The sequence below is a fragment of the Mustela lutreola genome, chromosome 8 (genome assembly GCF_030435805.1).
Source record: "Mustela lutreola isolate mMusLut2 chromosome 8, mMusLut2.pri, whole genome shotgun sequence".
NCBI classification, from domain to species: Eukaryota; Metazoa; Chordata; class Mammalia; order Carnivora; family Mustelidae; genus Mustela; species Mustela lutreola.
In genome coordinates this window covers 21,557,901-21,581,269 of record NC_081297.1, presented here as the reverse complement: position 1 = coordinate 21,581,269, position 23,369 = coordinate 21,557,901, and the positions used below count along the sequence as shown (strand labels likewise).

General features: G+C 35.6%; 1 protein-coding gene across 3 annotated transcripts in view; it reads left to right on the top strand.

Moving 5' to 3' along the window:
* MALRD1 (MAM and LDL receptor class A domain containing 1) overlaps positions 1–23,369 on the top strand; it is an 808,982-nt gene that overhangs the window by 533,222 nt on the left and 252,391 nt on the right. For all 3 annotated transcript variants that reach the window (XM_059183995.1, XM_059183996.1, XM_059183994.1), the window contains exon 31: positions 14,647–14,775. In XM_059183995.1, coding sequence (XP_059039978.1) covers positions 14,647–14,775 — 129 coding nt within the window. The remainder of the gene's footprint in view (positions 1–14,646; positions 14,776–23,369) is intronic.

The window sequence follows — 23,369 nt, the reverse complement described above, 5'->3', positions numbered from 1 at the left end:
CGTCCTTTCTTTTGATTTTATTTATTCATTTGACAGAAACAGTGAGAGCAGGAACATAAATGAGGGAGGTGGGAGAGGGAAAGTAGGCTTCCTGCTGAGCAGAGAGCCTGATGCTAGGTTTGATCCCAAGACCCTGGGATCATGACCTGAGATGAAGGCAGAGCTTAACGACTGAGCCACTCAGGTGCCCCAGTTTTCCTAATTTCCTAATTTTAAAAAAGTAGCTTTAGTTATGTATGCATTGGTAGTAAAGAATATTGTATGATTAAGTGGCCTCATGCTAACTTTGTTTTATTTCAAGCTCATGAAACTCCATCTAGATGAGTCATTTTTTTTTTTTTTTAAAGATAGGGGATAAAAAGTGTGAGTCATTAAATACCACATCTCTCCTGTCACAACCTGGCCATATATATATATATCTCTGAATGTCAGATAGAGGAAAGATGAAAAGGTCTGTCTTCTGCAAAGTATGGAGTGTGCTGGTAAAGCAGGTGCATAAAGGAGAACCAGAGTGATCACAGGTGCGTCCTCAAGCAGAGCAGTTTAGGAAGCTTTGCATTTGGAAATGAAGATCTAAAAATTGATTTCCTTAAAACTGAATTCCTTTATCTCCATTGTAAAATCTTTATGTACTCTCTGATGTCTCCATAGCTCAGCCTGAAGATTGATGATGTATATATTTAGTCCTTTGTTTTCCTTCCAGTCTGCATGTCGGGTCTGTCACAAATCAAATTTCTAAACACATTTGGCTCAGACTAGGTCTTTTAGGTTTCGGTGGTCTATTACTCTACCCCCTTCTGGAGTCTATAGTCTCTTATGGGAGCACCTTGGCTCTTCTTTAGCCTTTTGTTATTCCATGGAAATTTTAGATTCGTGTGGATATGAATACACACACACACACATCCATTTTCATATCTGCATATATTAATGTACATTCATCTGCCACTGAGACAGGTTTCTCATTTATTCTATGGAGCAGGTATAAGCCTGTGGGTCCCAGTTTTGTGCGGGAGCCTCCAATACATCCTCTGCCCTGGGCTGGCCCTAAGCCAATGAAGTTGTCTCCAGATTTCAACAGAAATTTCCAATTGGCTGAATCCGTTCCATCTCTGGCTTTGAAGACTCTTGTATTAAAAAACATTTCAATATTGTATTACACATGTAGGTATTTCCTCTCAGATGATCTTAATAAGGTGACTAAAATCTCATACTGCCCAAAATGCTAATCAAAAAGTGATTTTTCCATCCATAATATTTAAAAATGTAGAATATAATAGTAACATAAAGGTGTTTTAGAATGTTCTATAACATATATTATGAAAAGTTATAATACCATTTTTGAAAGGTTAGCTATTTAAAATGTACATCTTTTCCCAAGATGTCAGTCTTGCTTTATTCTTTAGGAAATAATGTACTCTTTGGTGAGCTTCTCTTTAAACTAACTTATGAAACATATTAAGCAATTGAGATTTTTAGTGAATCCAGTGAGTATCCAGGTGTTTTGAGTCTAAAAGTTTTATGTTGTGTTCAAAGAAAACATTAAATATTTTATCATTTTTCAAATTTCCTTAAAAGTGTAGAACATGAACTTTATTTAATTTTATTTTTATAACATGAACTTTAATTATATTCTTTCAATTAATTCTCTCCAAAACAAGGAGAGATTTTTGATTGGAAAAGCGATGATCTTAGATACTATATAACATGATAGGATTTCATATCATTGTCTGAGTTTGAATTTTAACTCTACTATTTCTCAGCTGTATAACCTGGGACAAGTCATTTAGCTACCCTGCCTCTTCTTTACAATTAGATTATTGTGAAAATGTATTGATTTAATCCTTGCAAAGTGATCCTAGCCTAAATCAACAATTTTTATTATTTGTTAATGCTGGTTTTGTTTTCTAACTCTGTTTAGAAAGTAAATGATAATATAAAATATTATTAATGTTTCACAAAGCAGTGTTTTGTTGTAGAAAGAATGCTGGCCCGGGATGAATGAATTAGAACTTCCATTATCCATAAATAGGATAGTTTTATCAGCTTTATATACTCTTTGTTAGCTAAATCTTTGAAGAACACATTTTATACATAAAGAAAGGTTTTGAGAGACAAGCAGTCCAGAACCCAGAAGAAAATGGAAGAACTGACGGTAACAGAACTTTTACCAAAGTGTCAAGCATATACTAAAAACATTGCATACATCATCTCATCTGATGTTCACACACAAGTTCATATAGGACCTACAGTATCTCCATGTGTCAGAGAAAGAACCTGAGCCCAGAAAGATCCACTGATTTAAGCAGATCACACAGTTGTTACAGATTTTGCTCAGGGATATTTTAAGGTTTTGTTAAAAAATATTTTAAATTTTCTCTCTTTTTTGTAAATCATTTGTTTACAATTTTAAAGTACCTCTAAATGTGATTTTTGAGTCTCAGTTTTAATAATCATCTTTAGTCGATAGTACTCCTCTTAAAGTCTGAAGAGCAGATTCAAATAGTGTATTGACAATATAGTGCAGAATAAAATTTTATACATCTTACAAATGTATGAGAGTTCAATGGAAAGGGTCAAAGATAATATTTACTGTGATTAGACTTGTTTGTATTCATTTTGCACACAAAAGCATAACTTGATCATTGTATGACCCTGAAATTTGCACATAAATTGAAAATTATATAACAGTGTCCTACGGTAACCTTACTACATAAATAATAGACAAGATGGGCTAATTAAAAAGTCTGAATTAGATTGTTCAGCATTTTAGAATCTCTTATTCTCCATTAAAGCCCATAAATGGTACCAAAATCAGAGAGGTTCTCACTCCTTACATTTTTAAGATGTATTTTCGTACATGGGATTGTTTTTTATTGCATATGTTATTGGCCATTGCTATAGCCCATCCAATCTATAATAGGACCAAGAGAGATCAATAATAGATGTAATTAACTGCTCACATTCTTTTTTAGTCCATGTCCTGAAATCAGTTTTACCAACCTTGAGAAAATCAAGGTCACTTTTTGTTAAGGATTCTGGGATGAGAGCATAGAAACATGAATACAGGCAAGAAATAGTTGAAAAATCTGTGTGTTTGGGACCATACATAGGTAGGCATTATGAGGTTTATAAGTAATGTAAGAAGGTGGGAGAGATAAAGTAGGCAAAAGAAGAAAGTGTGTGTATTTTTTGTTATATTTAGTTTGTCTGATATGCTGTAGAGAAATCCAACAGAAAAATATATTGTAGGTTTCTAAATTCAGGAAGAGGTACAGATTGGGATGTAGATATCAGATCATCCGGCCCAGGTGGCACCTAAAACCATGATGTCCAAGGAAGAACAAAAGAAAATAAATCAGGATCACAGTTTGTTTTGTTAGCATTTAAAAGTCTTAGCCACAGGTGCCTGGGTGGCTCAGTTAGTCAAGCATCAGACTCTTGACTTCAGCTCAGGTCAGGATCTCAGGGTCCAAGATCCAGCCCTGTATCTGGCTCCTTGCTGAGCATGGAGCCTGCTTAAGATTCTCTCCCTCCTTCTGTCCCTTCCTGCCACTCACTTGCATGCTCTCTCTCTCTCAAAAAAAAAAAATTAATTGATTGATTGATTAATTAATTAATTAAAAGTCTTAGGCTAAAAGGAGCTGAGATGAGAAGGAAGGTAAAGAAATGTCAGAGGGCCAGGAATGTGATTCCTTTAGCCAAGGAGCTAAGGGAACAGGGGTCTTCAAAAAGAAAGGCATTTCGCATACCAGAGGCAATAGTGAAGTCCAGAATGGACACGGTTAATACTTCTTTCAAAATGGTAATTAGGAACTCACCAGATAGCTGAACAAGCATCCTGTTGTGGTATATAATGAATAGAAAAGAGGTGGGAATGGTAAGCACTTCTGAATCACTAAACCACTAAAGCATTCATGCATAAAAGTATCACATTCTGAGTTTGGGTGGTGGTGGTGTTTTATTTCCTTATTATTTCTCCTTCCTTCCTTCTCAGGCATTCTAATAATGTTTTTCTGTCTAAACCTTTGAGTCACTGATTTGATATATTGCCTGGGGTTCAGCAGTCCATTGTTCTTAAAGAATACAAAGAATCCATAAAGAACACTGGATATTTAACATATGTCCTGATCTAAAATAAAAATATCAATATTTTCGTTCATACAAACCTAGAAATGGTTTGTGAAATCATCTTTTTGCGTAAAAACATGAAAATATCAGTCTTTAGAGATTTTAGCGTGCACCTTGATTCTGTATCACCAGTTGAATCTCATTTTATTTATTTATTTATTTATTTTGGTATGTTCCTAAACCCTTGCTGTATACCAAGACACGGTCCACTAACTCTGCTAACACTTCTGATAATTTTGACACAAGCTGAACTTTGCCTTCGCGGAGACCACTGAGGTTACATTTTCAGAGGTCTTGCTAAGAATTGCCTGATATGTGCATTGACCTTCTTAAAACCTAACAATTTTTCTAACATAAGATAGATTTAAATGCTTCTGCTGAATAGAAACTATGGAAGGTATTGTTAATTTCCAGATGTTTGAAAATACGGGTCATGTGATATTAAGTTGTCAGCAATGTTGAGATCTCCTTTCATTTGCAGACTTGCCCCGATTGCATTTACAGAGCAGGAGAGTGCTCAAGTGAAATAAACAGTTCACCTGTGAAGGAAGATTTGGGGTGCATGATCCTCTTCCAAAATGTGTTTTAGCCTTTTTCTTTTTTACACCAGATGTTGCTCTTCCTTCAAATAGACCCGAACCTTCCATATGTTGCCAAACTTTCTTGTTAAGGAAACTGAGAAGAAAGGAGTTTTATAAAGGAGATTCATAGAGGAACCGCTTTGTCTCGGTCAAGTGGTCCAGTCTATCTTTCTAATTGGTTAAATGACTAGCTGAGATGACAGACACTTTGAAAGGCCATCAATGATAGAACTGCATTAAATATTTATTAATGCAACACTGTAATCTTGGAATTTTTATTGCTTTCTGAGGGCAACACATAAATATCTTTAATTATGGTGTTATCCATACTGTTTTACTAATAAATTTTTATCCCCAGGTTATAAATTCTTTGAAGGTAAGAACAATTGCAATATCTACCATGTTGTCCGACAGTGGCTTAATACATGTTTCTAGGATGAATGAATACAAGATTCTAAGTTGATAACATCACTAGATGTAAACATTTAGTACTTTTTATGGGAGACTGATTTTCAGTATTCCCATTTAGAGATGAATATTAAATGGCTTACCTAAGGGCACAGAGCTTTTATAAGAATGGGGGTTCAGATCATTACTTTGGTCCTCATATTTGGACTGACCATTAATAATCGGTATTGATGGAGCGCCTGGGTGGCTCAGTGGGTTAAAGTCTCTGCCTTCCACTCAGGTCATGATCCCAGGGTTTTGGGATCAAGACCTGCGTTGGGCTCTCTGCTCAGCGGGGAGCCTGCTTCTTCCTCTCTCTCTGCAGCCTACTCGTGATCTCTGTTGGTCAAAAAGAAATAAAATCTTAAAAAAAAAATTGATATTTACTGCTGAGCACTACCAGTTCTCACTAGAGGTAAACTTACTTAGAATGATAAAACTTTTGAAACATACCTTCCATAAAAACTATCCAAAGATAATCAAGATGTTAAAACAGACAAATGACCAGGCAAACCCACATATTAACCTGTAAAAATGTTCCCTCTTTCAGACAGTACAAATGCATCTTAATGTTTCTGCTTCAATGGATGCCCTCAGATGTTGATATATGTTTACCTTTAAGTGAACACAAGATACAAAAAAAATCATATATGCCAATTTCAGGGATTCTTTTTTAAAGCATAGATCTACCATTGAATAAAATGCAATTAGAGTAATGTTTATATTAAATAAAGAACTATTGGGAGAAAATTTTTATGGGACATTCTTTGGGTTATCTTTAGAATACATGGTCTAAGACATTAACAGTTTTTAAATATTAAATTTATATTGAAATTTAGGCGATGGAAGAACTGACAAAATTATATCGTGGGATATGCTTCCCACTCACTAAAACATATAAAAATACTTTGAAAAGTGCAAATTAGTACTCCAAACTAAATTTAAAGAAAGAAAAAAAAATCTACCAGTCTTAGGATTATAAGAAGGGATTCAAAACCTAGATCATAAGTGGATGCTAACTTCCCAGTGGCCTAAAGGTTTTGAGGACCTGGCCATAGAGTATAGTATCTGGAGACCGGTTTTTTTAGTCCTGTAGGGGAATGGGAAAGGTAGACAGTGAAACCGCTGCATAAGGCCCAGTCCTTTCCAGAAAACCCTCAAAGATAATTTGTTGTCTGTCTAGGGGCCTGGGAAAAACAAACAAAACAGGAGCTACTGTCATGAAACCAAAACCATGAAATTGTGCCACTCCACATATAGGATGGAATATGATGTTAAGAGTGAGAACTCCAAACAGCAAATTAATATTAAAATTTTTAGAACCACTTTACCATCAAGGACAGTGCAGAAGCCACTGTAAATTTATGCTGTTGAGGCCATAATGGGGTTATGATACAGAAAAAAGGAAAGCATGACAAAAAGAATAGGCAGGATGCTAAATAAAAAGAGTTAAACTAGTAATAAAATTATAACTGAACATAATTATCAATGGAAAAGTGAAACAAAGAGATTAGAGAAAAAACTGAAGAGTAAATCATCAAATTAATATGGGTCTGGGGCAGCTGGATGGCTCAGTCAGTAAAGCCAGTGACTTCTGGGTTCACCTCATGGCATGACCTCATGAGATCAGCCCCAGCTCTGCCCTCTGTGTGGATCTGCTTGAAGATTCTCTCCCTCTGCTCCCCCCACTTTCATGTGTTCTAAATAAATAAATCTTTATATATATATATATATATATATATATATATATATATGTATATATATATATATATATATATTTATATAATACACACACATGTGTATATATTTTTTATATATACATATAAAAAATATATATGATCTTACTCACCAGAATGCAGCACATGAAAGAGGGGAAAAAAACAGGACAGTGACTAAGAGACACTGAGGATCAGAGGAGTAAATGCAACATTTTTCTAATAGGACTTCCAGAGGTAGAAAACAGAGACTCAAGGAAAGACATTAGTTGAGGAGATAATACTGATGATTTTTTTAACTGAAAAAATAGAATGACTTTTCAAGTCATTAGAGCTTAGAAACAATGACATCTCAGTGGCAAGGAGCAACCTAGTACCCAGAGCTTGGTTTCATATAACATTTTCCAGTAAAAGGAACCAGGGCGAGGAGCTTGAGTGGCTCAGTTGGTTAAGTGTCTGCCTTCCACTCAGGTCATGATCCCAGGGTCCCAGATGGAGCCCTGCATCAGGCTTCCTGTTCAGTGGGGAGTCTGCTTCTTCCTCTGCTCCTCCCTCCTACTCTGTTCTCTCTTGCTTTATCTCTCTCAAATACATAAGTAAAATCTTTAAAAAGGCTAAAAAAAGGACCTACCATTTCTTAGAGAAATGGCTGATGGCTGATCCTAGGACTAGGCCAGAAAACATGCAAGATGAGCCTGAAGCAACTTGCAGTGCTACAAGATAAGGTGGTGTGCAAAAAGAGAAACCTACATCGGTGGGTATATCAAAGGAACCGAGGAGCCAAGTGAAAGAGCTCCACTTGGCCAAAGTTGGAACAAGTTGGACAATAAGATAAAGTTGCATTGTATTGTGACTCAAATTATAAGATATTCTTGAGTCCATACTAATATTTACTGAATATTCAGATTATCCGAATAAATATTTGCTGAATAAATAAGTAAACGAGAGAGAAGAAACATTTTCCATGAATAAGAATTCTAGCTAATTTATGTAGATTCCCTGCCATGAAGGAGGGGGACTGTAGATCACTGTAGATGTGGCCTACACCCAGTGATTCCCTTCCGAAGAATGCAGTATGGAAAGGGATAGAAAAGAGACCTTACAGTGGAGAATCATGGCAGGCACTACACCAGCCAGGTGAACAAGGTCAACAGGAGCACTACCAAGTCCTATTAATAGTTTATACTCTTGTCACTACCTGATGAAAATAACACTTCTGTAGTCTTTCTTCCCCCATACCATTAATTCTATCTAATCATGAGGGGAAAACAAATAAAACAACAACAACAACAACAACAAACCCAAATTCCAGGAGAAAGGCATGCTACGAAAGACTTGGCCAGTATTCTCCAACTAGGAAAAGTCACCAAAAACAAGGTAAATCTGAGAAGTGGTCAGAACAGAGTCACCTGAGAAGACATGGCATTACCACCTAAATAGCATTGTCTTCAAAGGCAGGGAATATGCCTATTATGTCTTGCATATGATTAGTATATTTTGTAGGAGAAATGAAGGTGCTGAAAGATGTGTGTCCATGTGAAATTTACTGTCTGCAATGGAGGGTATATTGAATATCATCACTTGAGAAGATGATAAAACTCATGTTTGCTGGCAAATACAATCTACAGAACGATTAGTTCTGTATAATGAAACTTTTAATCCAAATAGAAATTTAAAGGGGCGAGAGCTTCTTGATTGTCAGTTCTGTTTCAAAGCAGAATAAAGCCAGTTTTAAACTGGAGTCACTTTCAGGCTGGTGACAGTCTGTTCCAATCCATAGCAGATTAGTCTTAACATATGCATCATCCTTTTATTGCATTAAATATCTCAGCTATAGGGCACCTGGGTGGCTCAGTGGGTTAAGCTGCTGCCTTTGGCTCAGGTCATGATCTCAGGGTCCTGGGATCGAGTCCCACATCAGGCTCTCTGCTCAGCAGGTTGCCTGCTTCCCTTTCTCTCTCTCTCTCTCTCTCTGCCTGCCTCTCTGTCTGCTTGTGATCTCTCTCTGTCAAATAAATAAAATAAATAAAAATCTTTAAATATCTCAGCTACATTCTTCTACAGACCTTTTCTTCATTGTAGGATTTTTGATTTATCATGCTTTGGTTTTAGGTCTTTAGGATTCTGCCACCTTTTTTTTCTCTTTCTTTCTTTCTTTCTTTCTTTCTTTCTTTTCTTTTTTTGCAGGGGAGGGATGGGTAGAGGCAACGAGAGTGGGAGAGAGAGATTATTCAGTAGTCTCCATGCTCAGCACAGAGCCTGACGTGGAGCTCGATCGTACATCCCTGAAATCATGACCTGAGCAGAAATCAAGAGTCAGATGCTTAACTGACTGAGCCACCCAGGTGCCCCTTTTTTTTCCTAAAAAAAATATTAACTCTAGTTCTTTTTTTTTTTTTCATATGCTCAATTCTGCCAGCCCTATTATCTCAACCCTCTATTATGAGCACCACTGTTCTTTCCACTCTTATAGCATTAACTGTGGAATCTGTGAGATTATTGTTCATCCCACAGATTTGTCAACCAGGTAGGAGGTACTACTTTTATCATTTTGATTGAATAAACCTGAAAGTCGCTGAATATGTGTAAGACAGTCCCACTAACATAATCTGCCTTTTCTACTCACCGTGTTTTTGGTAACAACTGTCTGTCTATATTCTTGTCTTAAAGAAGATCTACTTCTCTTAGAATTGTAGGCTCTTTTCTTTTTTCTTGGGATGATGTCTAAACTATAGATATTTTAGTCTTTGCTTGCTTTACTGCAGTGCAAAGAGCTGACTTGATTTCTTTTCATGTCATTGCTACTCTATATTGTTAAGGAAATGAGCCTCATTTAGACATGTAGTCCATTCTAGTCCTTTTTAAAAACTAAAGAGTGAATTATTTAAAGTCAAAACACATTTCCTCTGTGGAGTAATTATATAGGGCTCCACAGCCTATGGCATGGAGAAATAAAATAATCCCCGATGCATAGAGTTGCATACTAAATAATACCCACATACTGCTCTGAGTTAACTATAAATTCTCACTAGTGTTAATTAAAAATTATATGGCAAAGCTTCTTCTATAAACCACTCAGTGAACATGACCTTTAATTCTTCTTGCTGATGCCCATACTTAAACTACTTGCCATTTTCTTAGATGCCTTCTTTTCCTTCTTCATTTTTATACTATATTTTACTGGTAAATTATTTCTGGAAATTATAGAAGTTAAAACTTGCATTTTTATCAAGAGATTTACTCTTTTTCTTCATGGAAATACTACCTAACTTTGAGTAAATTACCCTTATCTCAGGCACATCAGCTATGTACCTGTTATAATCTGTAACAAAGGAATTGTGAGCTTTATTTAATTTGTTGAACTAGATTAAAAATAGTTTGGGACCATTAATGCACATCTCTGTAAAGGTATAAAGTGTCATCATTGGACTTCCTGTGATTTAAAATGATACTCAAATATGTAAATTGCTAAGATTGCTTTGGGTAATATGGACTTTTAACAATGTTGGTTATTCCAATCTATGGAAATGGAATATCTTTCCAATATTTTTTATATCATCTTCAACATCTTCCATTAATGTTTTTTAGTTTTCAGAGTACAGGTCTTTCAATTCCTTGGTTAAGTTTCCTCCCATTTTGTCATTGTGGGTGCAGCTGTAAATGGGATTGTTTTCTTAATTTCTTTTCCTACTACTTTATTATTAGTGTATAGGAATGCAGAAATTTCTGTATATTAGTTTTTTAAATTAATTTATTAATCTTGTGACTTTACTGAATTCATTTATTAGTTCTAACAGTTTTTTGGTGGAGTCTTTAGTGTTTTCTATATATAGTGTCATGTCATCTCCAAATAGTAAAAGTTTTACTTCCTTACCAATCTGGATGGTTTTTATTTCCCTTTCTTATCTGATTGCTGTGATTGGGGCTTTCAGTACTACCCTGAATAAAAGTGAGAGTAGACAGTCCTTGTCCTGATCTTAGATGAAAATATCTTCTTTTTCTCCCTTGAAGATGATATTAGTTGTGGATTTTTCATATAGGGCCTTTATTATGTTGAGGTATATGTTCCCTCTGAACCTACTTTGTTGGTAGTTTTTGTCATAAATGGATGTTGTACTTTGTCGATGTTTTTTCTGCATTTCTTGAGGTGATCATATGGTTTTTGTCCTTTTTCTTATTAATCTGATGTCATGTTGATTGATTTATGAATAGTGAACCATCCTTGTATCCCAGGAATAAATGCCACTTGATTGTGGTGAATCAGTTTTTTCACATGTTGCTGGATTCAGTTTGCTAATATTTTGTTGAAGATTTTTTCATCTTTGCTCATCAGAGATATGGGCCTACATATCTCTTTGTCTGGTTTCAATATCAATAAATCTGGCCTTATAGAATGAATTTGGGAACTTTCCTTCCTCTTTTATTTTTTTGGAATAGTTGGAGAAGAATTGGTATTATTTAAATGTTTAGTAAAATTTACCTGTGAAAATTGTTTTTTTTTTATTTTTTTTTTTTATTTTTTACAAACATATAATGTATTATTAGCCCCAGGGGTACAGGTGTATGAATCGCCAGGTTTACACACTTCACAGCACTCACCATAGCACAAGCATATACCCTTCCCAATGTCCATAACCCCACCACCCTCTCCCTACCTCCCATCCCCCCTGCCCACCCTCAGTTTGTTTTGTGACATTAAGAGTCTCTTACATTTTGTCTCCCTCCCAATCCCATCTTGTTTCATTTATTCTTTTCCTAACCCCCCAGCCCCCCCCCATGTTGCATCTCTAAGATTTTATTTATTTGACAGAGAGATCACAAGTAGGCTGAGCACAGAGCCCGATGCTTTGGGGCTCAATCCCAGGACCCTGAGATCATGACCTGATCCGAAGGCAGAGACTTAACCAAATGAGCCACCCAGGTGACCCTACCTGTGAAAATTGTTAAAGTGGCCATACCACTCAAAGCAATCTATGGATTTAAAGCAATCCTTATCAAAATACCAATGACAGTTTCCATAGAACTAGAACAGATATTCCTAAAATTCGTATGGAACCCCAAAGTACCCTGAGTTGCTGAAGCAGTCTTGAAAAAGACGAACAAATCTGGAGGTATCACAATCCCAGATTTCAAGATGTACTACAAATCTGTAATAATCACACCAGTATTGTAATGGCACAAAAATAGACATATTGATCAATAAAACATAATAGCAAATCTAGAAATAAGCCCACACTTATATTGTCATCTGCTAGAGAGGAGGCAAGAATATACAATAGGGAAAAATAGTCCTTTCAAGAAATGATTTTGAGAAAACCGGACAACTACATGGAAAAGAAAGAAACTGGATCACTTTCTTACACCACACACAAAAATAAACTCAAAATGGATTAAAGACCTAAATATGAGACGTGAAACTATAAAACTGCTAGCAGAAAATATGGGCAGTAATTTTTTTGGAAATTTCTTTGGAAAAATGGAAACATTTTTCCATTCAACATGTCTCCTCATTCAAGAGAAACAAAGCAAAATTAAACTCTTGGTACTAGACCAAAATAAAAAGCTCCTGCACAGCAAAGGAGACCATCAGCAAGACAAAAAAAGCAATCTACTCAATGGAAGAAGATATTTTCAAATGATATATCTGATAAGGGATAAATATCTGAAATATATGAGAACTGATATGACTCAGTACCCAAAAAACCCAAATAATCACATTAAAAAAATGGACAGAGGACACAGACATTTTTCTAAAGAAGACATATGTATGGCATAAGGACACATGAAGAGGTGTTCAGCATTACTAACCATCAGGGAAATGCAAATCAAAACAATGAGATATCACTTTTTACCTGTCAGAATGACAAAAAAAAAAAAAACCACAAAACACACACACATACACACACAACAGAAATAGCAAGTGTTGGCAAGAATGTGGAGAAAAAGAACCCTCATGCACCATTGGTGGGAATGAAGACTGGTGTAGCCACGGCAGAAAACAATGTAGAGGTTCCTTAAAAAATTAAAAGTAGAAATACCTTATGATACAGTAATTCCATTACTGGATATTTATATAAAGCAAATGAAAACACTAATTCAAAAAGGTATATTCACTCTTCTGTTTATGCAGCCTTATTTACATAGTCAAGATATTGAAGCAATTCAAATATCCATTTGTAGATGAATGATTATGGTATGTGTGTAGATTTATATATATTATATGTAAATATATATTTAATATATATTTAATATATATAATATATATAATATATATTTATATATATAATATATATATTATGTGTAAATATACACACACACCATACCCTATATATAAAGATGTGTGTGTGTATACACACACACACACACACACACACATATATGTACAGACCCACAGTGGAATATTATTTAACCATTTGCAACAACGTGGATGGACTAGAGGGTATAACACTAAGTGAAATAAGTCAGTCAGAGCAAGACAAATATCATGATTTCACTCATAGGTGGAATTTAAGAAACCAAACAAGCAAAAAAAAAAGAGAAAACAAACAAACTCATAAATAGAGCACAAAGTAATGACTACAGAGAGGAAGGGATTGGGGGATGGGTGAGAAGAGGTAAGTGGGATTAAGAATACACTTAATGACTACTGAGTAATGTATAGTAATGTATAGAATTGTGAATCTTTGTATTGTACACCTGAAACTAATATAACTGTATGTTCATTATATTTCAATTAAAAAGTATGAATTGCTTTGAAAATTCTATGCTAGTTCCTAAACTCCCTTTAGATAAAACCATTATGCCTTCAGTTACTATAGCCAGAATTTACTAAACACAAACTATGGATTAGGAGCTATGCTGGGCTTAAGAAAATGCAACCCAAACTCCTGCTTCTAAGGGGCTTGGAAACTGGAGAGGCAGACAGAGCTTTAATGCAGCTCCTCTATGAGGTGGTAAACATTTAACATAGGAATAGAAGGGTTCTTCCAGTGGCATGAAACATAGCATACCCACCTGGGGCGTGGCTGGCAAAGAAAAGGCAAAACAAGGGGAGAGGGGAACAGTTTCCTGGAGTCTTGAGGTTGAGCAGACCACCAGGAGCCCAAGAAGGAATGGCCAATGTAGGTGAAGGAGGTAGCAGATGTGCACACACGGAGAAATGAACATGTGATCTCTTCATGAGCCCTTAAGGAGTAGGGCATGCTGTGGTTTAGCTGCAGGTGCTTACCAGGAGAGCTGCAGAAAATGAGACTAGCAAACTAAGCTGGCACCCAAATCAAAACATTTTAGTGCATGGATTAAGATGTTGGATTTAGGCAATGGATGATTTTGAAAGCACAGTCTATTTAATTTGCTGGAAAACTGGCTGTGAGACCGAGAGCAGAGAGGTGTCTCGAAGCCTGCCTTGGACAGCTATTAAAACTCGGGGGGAGGGGGTTGGGGAGAAGGGGGTGGGATTATGGACATTGGGGAGGGTATGTGATTTGGTGAGTGCTGTGAAGTGTGTAAACCTGGTGATTCACAGACCTGGGGATAAAAATATATGTTTATAAAAAATATATGTTTATAAAAAATAAAAAATTAAAAAAAAAATTAAAAAAAAATAAAATAAAAAAATAAAAAATAAAAAAATAAAAAAATAAATAAATAAATAAACACACACACACACAAAAAAAAACCAATAACTTAAGTGTATCTGTAAAACCACTAAAAGGGATATTAGAATTTTAAAGAAATATTATAAAAATGACTTTGTTTTTATTATTTTTCCCCAGTGGGAGAGACTTCTGAGAGTTGCCCGGAAGCCACTGATTTTTTGTGCCACAACAAGAAGTGTGTTGCGTCCCACCTTGTCTGTGACTATAAGCCAGACTGCCCTGATGGGTCTGATGAAGCTCACTGTGGTAAGTGATCTGTCTGCTCTCATGCAGCCCGTTCAGCACAGATTTTGCTACACTAAGAAAGTAACATATTGGCATTGATGACGGAGAGGAAATACTCTTTTCCTTGCACTAGAGGAGATTTAAAATAGTCAAAACATTTTCCCCAGCTTCTTTATCCACACATCCAAATCTCAGCCCGCTCCACTGTTTTATCCCCATACTAAACACCACTGCAAATCTTGTCCTAAAAATTTCTCAACATGTCATTGCACAGAACTGCAGGGGGAGGAGGGTGTCAGAATTTTAATCGCCAAAACTGACCTGTTGGTCTACATTTCTTCATTGGTTTTTATTTCCTTTTCCAGAAGATTGATTTTATAGATAAGGCTAAAAATGAGCACTTCAAATAAATACTAGTAAATGATTAATTTTATCAGTTACATTGCTCTGGGAAAATGGAACTAGATTGGCCACATTGGTTATTTTATTCAAACTTTAATTCAAGTGATTTTTAGAAGTCATGCATAAAACCAAATATGTAGTTTTAAAATATGAGCATGTATTTAAATCCAAAGAATTTTTCTTTTTTTGTATTTCTTTTTGATGGGCATTCATAGGGAACCTCACTACCATATAAGCTACCTGTTGCAATTAGGGTTTGCTGCATAGCAAACTACCCTAAACTACCCTAAACATAGCAAACTACCTTAGTTTGCTGCATAGCAAACTAGCCTAAAAAAGTTTCATTTTGTACTCAATTTTGTGGATCAGTAATTCAGAAAGAAATCAGCAAGGCAGGTTGTTTCTCATCCACATGGCTCCCAGCAGGTATCGCTGGAACTGGAGGGTCACTTTCAAGATGGCTTCCTCCCCTCCGGATTTGGCACATTCTTACTCTTTGATCTCTCTGTTTGGCTTGACATAGCATCTCGTTCTCCAGGGCTATCTAATATGGCTTGAGCTTTCCATAACAGGACTATCACAGGACCGTCAGATATCTTGAATGGGATTGGCTTTTACCAGAGTAAATACTTTCAAGAGCAAACATTCCAAGAGCCACAGGAAAAACAGGAAGAATTCATATGATTTAGCCTCGGAAATTCTAGAAGGTCACTCTTGGATCTTTCTAGTGGTCATGCAAATTAAAATGTCTAGCTTCAATTCAAACAGAGAAAGTGGGGGTAGATTCTACCTTTGGGACAATTTCATGCATGTACAGGTAAGGAGTATCATAGAAGTCATGTTCAAATTTTTCTTTTTAACTCAATATCCTTTTTATTCCTCAAGATCTTATAGTAATGATGCTTCTGAAGTGTTCATTTTATCTTCTTTTGTGTTTATTAGTTTCATTAAATTGTGGTGAAATGTGCATAACATTAAAATTTACCATTTTAACCATTTCTAACTGTATAGTTCAGTGGCATTAAGTGCTTTGGCATTATTGTCCAGATATCACCACCCTTCATCTCCAGAACATTTTTCATCTGGAAAAACTGAAACTCTATACCCATTAAACAATTAATGCTCCAATTTCCCTCCCCCAGCCCCTGAAAGCCACCATTTGATTCTCTGTTTCTATGCATTTGACAATCTGGCTATCTAACACCAGTATTTGGAACCATATAGTATTTTTCTTGCTGTGATGGACTTAATTCACTTATCATAAATTTCTCAACATTAATGCTATATTTTAATTTGAAATCAAAGTGTTAAAGGGAGTGAAAAATCACTGGCACTTCCTAAAACTGTACTACCAATGCCACAGTATTATAATCTTAATTTTATAAACTATTATATATTACCTTTATAATATATGCATTCTCAAATGAAATTCATAATATATTGAAAGATACTTCCTACTGTTCTTTTTTTTATAAGCTTCTATTTAGGTTTAACTTAGTTTTTTTTTTTCCTAGTGTTCTTTCTAGCTTTTTTAAAGTACTCCCAAAAATACATTTTTTGATACTGACTATAGAGAACCGATTCTAGTGAAGCTCAAAAAAAAAGCTCCAAAACGTTTGTAAAATCGCTATTTTCCCCACCAGACATAACAAGTAGAGAGTATTTAAAAAATCATCAGCATATAGTACCATTATAGTATATATGTATCCTATATACATATAGTATCATTAGTTTTTGGTGTAGTGGTAAACGATTCATTGGTTGCATATGAAAATAAATAATATCCAATCCAAAGTCAAAGAAAAAATCACCTGCAAAATAAAATGAATTTTCTAAAAGAAAAATAATTTGAACAAGGTGACATTGACATACATAATCCAGGGAGGGGAAGGAGAGCTGTCCTGTTCACAAAGAAAAATAGTTACAGGCAGTAAATGTTCCTCCTCTCACTTCCAGATGCACCTGTATTGAAAATATTTATATACAAATTATATTCTTCCATTTACTCCTATTATTAGTATGGGCTGGGAAAAGCTTTCTAAGTGTTGAATATATAAAAATGAGTAAGACATTGTCTTAGATTTCAGAAACTCACTTTCTCCTAGGTGGGGATACAAGGGGATATATCAAAATATGGTGTTCTCTGCTTTTTGAAAAAGTTGGTTATAAAAGAATTCTGATTACTTTTGAGATGTAACACGCACTATTCATAATAAGGCTATCACAGCACATTTGGACAATACAGATGAAGGCAAGCGTGTGTGTGCGCGCGCACGTGTGTGCACGTGCCCGTGAAACGTAAATATCGGCTTGTACAACCCAAATAGTTACTATTTTGGTTTTTCAAATGTGAATGCTGATTTTTGTCGTCCCCCACCCCCCACCCTTGGCTTCACTCATTTTTCCTCTCAGACTGCTTTATATGATTTTTATTTTTCCCACAGCTACTTGATGTATTGATGTAAAAATACACAGAGGCAGTTTTGATTTTCAGAACCTGAGTCAGTTGCATGCTCATATTTGTTAGTGTTGCCTTCAGCTTTGGTGGACAACCGCATGCAGAATTTGATTTTATTAAAATTAAAACAATATGTTGACAAATGAAATGGTCATTTTCCTTAAGACCTTTGACAGACTTTGCTCACATCCAAAAGGAGCACTCCACGTCACACGTGGGTATACGGGTGACTTATTGATTCTGCAAAGTGACTTGATCAGTATTTTTTTTTAAAGATTTTATTTATTTATTTGAGAGAGAATGAGTGAGAGAGAGCATGAGAGAGAAGGTCAGAGGGAGAAGCAGACTCCCAAAGGAGATGGGAGCCCAATGCGGGACTCGATCCTGGAAGTCCGGGATCATGACCTGAGCCAAAGGTAGTCGCTCAACCAACTGAGCTACCCAGGCGCCCCGATCAGTATTTTATGTTGAAAGTCTTTTGGATACATTGGAGACATCAGGGTTAGATTCCTGCAATCAGATAATCTGTTGTGGATGATGAAATAAATTACAAAATTTTCAAAATGGCCTTTGGAGAAAAATAAGGAAAAAATGGACATTTGGTTTATTAAACTGGTCTTCATTTTGATGTTGGCCCTCTCATGTTCAGCAACTATTTAAATTCTCAGAGACTTTTTTCCTCATCTTTATCTTAGCTAGAATCCCATCCGTTCTATAGAGTACTTTGAGAATTAAATAATATAAAGAATGTATTTGTTCAGTCTTCTAGGATTGATAATGTCAGCCTCTTTCATTCATTATTTTTATACTCTCTTGAAATTTGCCAAAGTGGATGTATTATATATACCTTATATACTTACCAGAAAATAAATTCAGCAATTCCTCAAAAGTAAATTTTTACTGTAGGTTATAAACAAAGGTAAATTTTTATTTTGTATCTCTAACTCCTGTTAGAAAAATTCCTGGTTTGGAATAAATGAAATCGATTCTTTTTAAAAGAAACCATAAAGTCCCAAAATGCGCTCTTTTTTTACTTGGAAGAAAATTATTACTTAACGCTTGTATTAATTGCTTTATACTCTAAGCTAGGGATGTGCAGGGTGTATGCAGATGGGTGCATACTCTGCTGCCTTTTACAGCAGCCACAAACATGATTATCCAGTCAGAGCCTTCTTTCCCACTGAACCCAAAGTCTTCCATATCCTTCTCAATGCAGCACTCTATGAAGCCATTTCATGCTGAGGAGAAAGTATTAAATATGGTATTAAATGTGGTATAGCTCAATAGGGCAAATATGTGAATGTGATGAATTAAAAATAATTATGGAGCCAGCTCTTAAAAATATATAAGTAAGTTGATCAATTTTACACTGACCATACCACTGTATGGCTGGAATACCATACTACTGGGAAAATGCCATTTGTTGAGACGGTGGTGGTAATACTTTGCCTGTTCGAGGGATCATGACAAAGATCACAATTTAGAAAATACTTTATCAAGAGCAATAACCATTTTGAAAGTACTGACCACATAATCATTATCAAGAAATATTACAAAGTTCCTTATATCATTTATGATTTAATAGCTATATATGGAACCACTATGGGCAGTAGGAATACTGCCCACATAGTAATGTTTATAGTAATTCAATGGTAAACACTTACAGTGACAATCCACAATAAAGAAGTAATGAGGGGCACCTGGATGGCTCAGTGGGTTAAAGCCTCTGCCTCCGGCTCAGGTCATGATCCCAGGGTCCTGGGATTGGAGTCCCGCATCAGGCTCTCTGCTCAGCAGGGAGCCTGCCTCCCCCTCTCTCTGCCTGCCTCTCTGCCTATTTGTGATCTTTGTCTGTCAAATAAATAAATAAAATATTTTTTTAAAAAAAGGTAATGGATTTCTAAATGAGTAATAATAACTATAATCACTGTTACGTGCCATAAAACACATGTGCACAATACTCTGACGTGTTTTGAAAAGGGAAAGATAGGACGGAAGTTGAACATTCAAAGACAACTGTGATCTACTAGATGGAATGAAGAAGATACATTACTAAATATTACAGTAGAAACTTCAACATCAGCCAGCCTAGCATCATGGTAATTCCTGTTGGTTGCCTGGCCCTCCTTTGTGTTTCTTAAAAACAGAACTCCCAATTTTATTTGTGGTGGCATTGCGACCAATGACAAATACCATCTTCTCCAGACTTCCTTGTAGCCACCAGAGGCCAATGACGTATACATGGGAATTTGGGGAAGGTATCTCTTTAGAAGGAAAAACACCAGACTAGAGGAAAAGTCGCTTCTCTTTTCCTCTTCCACTTTTTTCAATGCCTTGAACACATGTGATACTAGGGAGTACCACAGTCCTTTTGCAACCATGAATGAGCAGGAGGATGAGAAGGTGACAGGAATAACAGATGGAAAATATGTGCTTCACAACCACACAGCTGAACCACAATACCAACCCTAAACAGACAACTTCCTGGCCTCTTTTTAACTGAGAGGAATTAATTCCTGTCTGTTTCAGCTTCTACTACTTGGGTTTTCAGTTGCTTGGAACCAACCAATGTTTAATTAATACAGTGAGGAAGCTGTATTATCTCCTGTAGCAAGAGGTCAAAAGCAAGAATCCTAGAGTTGGTTGATTTTAGCAATTTCTGTTATCAAAACATTAGAACTACATGGACTCCTTCCTTCTTTATCCAGGGCTATTTTCATGTAAATGACTTTGTAATAAAGTTAGTTACCCTACCCATATAATCTCTTCGGTCCCAAGGATCATATCTTTACAGTGATAGCCTGAGAAAGAATAAATGGATTTTCTTTCTTTTGATTTGTTTTTAAGAAAAAGGCAATCTTTTCCTAGGTGCCTTTTCCACAGTAAGGCTCAATGTCTAGATTGTATCCCAGGACTATGGCTAAACTAATCAAGATGAGGAAAGAGAAAACATTGCCCATCATGATTGCTTAGATAACCTTCAAGTCATGTCTGGCTATCTGAATGAAAGAGGGTGGATTGTCAAATAAAATAGCACTTCTGTCCTCTACAAGAGAGAGAAGGAATGACAGATAAATGAACCCCCCAAAACTAAGGAAAACACTCAAAAAATAGAGGAAAGTAATCTTAAACATAAAATTTGAAAAAAAAAATCGGTTTTTATTTAAGAGATAGTTTTCTGAAAAATTTAGTTGGCACAGAGGTCATTTTAAGATTCAGTTTCAAAACGTTTTTCATCAAAGTAAAGGTTATTGTATGCAAGGTAAGGGGTTTAGGAGAGTATATTCAAATAGTATGAAAAACCCGATATTTTGAGCCATGGAAATAACACAAGAGCGTTCTTAAAGAAGATTAATGTGGTTTGGGTTTGTAAAGTTGATCAATGAAGGCTACACTGAAAAAAAAAATAGGCTCTTAAATAAATCAGGGGCTTGGACCAATGGAACTGGGACAGAGGTTATAAATTTCAGGGGAAGGAGAGAATTAAGTTTTCAAATAGAGAACTGACAAAGTGTTGGTGATAGACTGAATATGGAAATGAGGAATGTAGAACCAAAGATAACTTCAAAGGTAGAATCTTTTCTTTTTTTTTAAGATTTTATTTATTTTATTTGATAGAGATCACAAGTAGGCAGAGAGGCAGGCAGAGAGAGAGGAGGAAGCAGGCCCCCTGCTGAGCAGAGAGCCTGATGCGGGGCTTGATTTCAGACCCCAGGATCATGACCTGAGCCGGAGGCAGAGGCTTTAACCCACTGAGCCACCCAGGAGCCCCAAAGGTAGAATCTTTAAGAAAAGAGAAGATTCATGCTCTGAACTTAATCAGTAATCTCTGAGAAGAACTCATTTGGAGAGGTGAATGATGAGTTCATGTTAGGCTTTTTGATTTTGAGACAACAGTTGTATGTTCCAAGTGGAATATTCAACAAACGTTTGAAGGTATACACCTGCATTCCATCCTGGCTTAGATTTGTAGGTCATCTGCATTAAAGTGTGAAGGGCTGTGGGAAAGGTTGAGTGAAAGGTATACAGAGCAAGAAATTTAAGGATATAAAATTAAATCAAGAGGGGCACCCTGGTTATGTTTACAAGTTATAAGAAAGGAATTGGTAGAAAATGTGAGATTGAAGGACCTGGAAAAGTTCTCTAACTGAAATAAATGGAGCCATAGAATGCTAATAGCTATAGAATGCTTGATAAAGTGTTGAAATCTTAAGCTGAGATTAGCCCTACAAAAGGGAAAGGAAAAAGTGACATAATTTTGAGGTAGAGAGAATGAAATAGAATTTATCGTGATTGTATTGGTATCTTTAGAGTCATACATAAAGTCATATGTTAGATAAGGTGGAACAGAAGGTTCAAGGGTGGTTACAGAGAATCAAAAAAGATAGAGAACAATGATTTTATAGGTTCTGTGTGTTAGGGAGTCAGTTACATGGAAATACAATAGTGCAGAACCTGTATATGACATCATTCTAAAGAACACACAATGGCCATTTTGTATTTATACTGGAAGATTCTGCATGTTTGCCCTTATGTTAGCTAAACACCTGGAGAACTAGATTTCTTTCTTTCAGCTGTACTGATAGCACATTATAAACCTATTTATATCATGATACTGGAATGATAAACCTAAGGAGAGGATATAGAGAGCCCATAAATAAGCATCTAAAATTAAATGCATTATATACCATGTCGAATGAAAGAAATGTACATAATTAAAAATGATTCTAGATTTTAAGGATAAGATGCAGTCATGCCTGAGTAGTGAAATACTGATATTTAAAGAGAATATCGTCAGGAATCCAGAACATTTTCTGTACAATTTTTTTAAACTTTGTTTTTGATATGTTTGTCATCCATTTTAACAGCAAGTTTTTCTCCTGATGCAGTTTCTTTATGCTAGTATTAGTTTTACATTAAGAAGAAGTTATGAACGGGAAACCATCTGGAGAAGAAATATTAAAAGCAACATAAATGTCATCTCTCTAAAAAGGAAGGAAAAGTTAATAACAATCTCAATTCATTCACAGTGGTTAAATCACACAATCATTCTGTCTGTACAACACACTTTTACAGTGAATGCTCAAAGATAATAACTGCTGTGTGAAAAAAATTAAAAACGAAAGCAGGTATCAATTGTATTATGATGGTACTTTTCACAGATGACTAAGTAGTAGACATTCAGCTATTAACTGGTAATTTGTCTCATTATGAATAACTTAATTTTTAATGAGTTATCAATCAACCCTTAGAAGAGAACTTTTTTCAATATTGAGTGACTAGCTCTGAAATGTTATATGTGGTTGGTTAGTATGGTATCCTGAGAGAGTGTGTGTCCTCTACAGTTTACTACTTCTCCAAAGGCACCTTTTATTAGCTAATGACTTTGCCCCTCTAATCGTCTGTGCTCTTCAAACACCAGAATGAACACAGGGACTGAACTGAACTTCGAGACAATTGAAGCTATTGATTTAGTCAATCTGACTTACCTGTATTATCATAATATTATGTTCATTGCTTATGTGTAGACACAGTTTTATCTATCATCTATAATATTATTAGTCAATCCATACAATGCCTTCATGGATAAATGACAGTATTCATGCACTGCCTCTAGACTTTCTGATAAAAAAAAAAAAGCTACGATGTACATTGTACAATTAAAATTACCAATGAATGCCAATGTCCTAGTTCTTTAAATTGATTAATAAGTAAAATAGGCAGGCACTAATTCTAAATCATCACAAATGTAGTA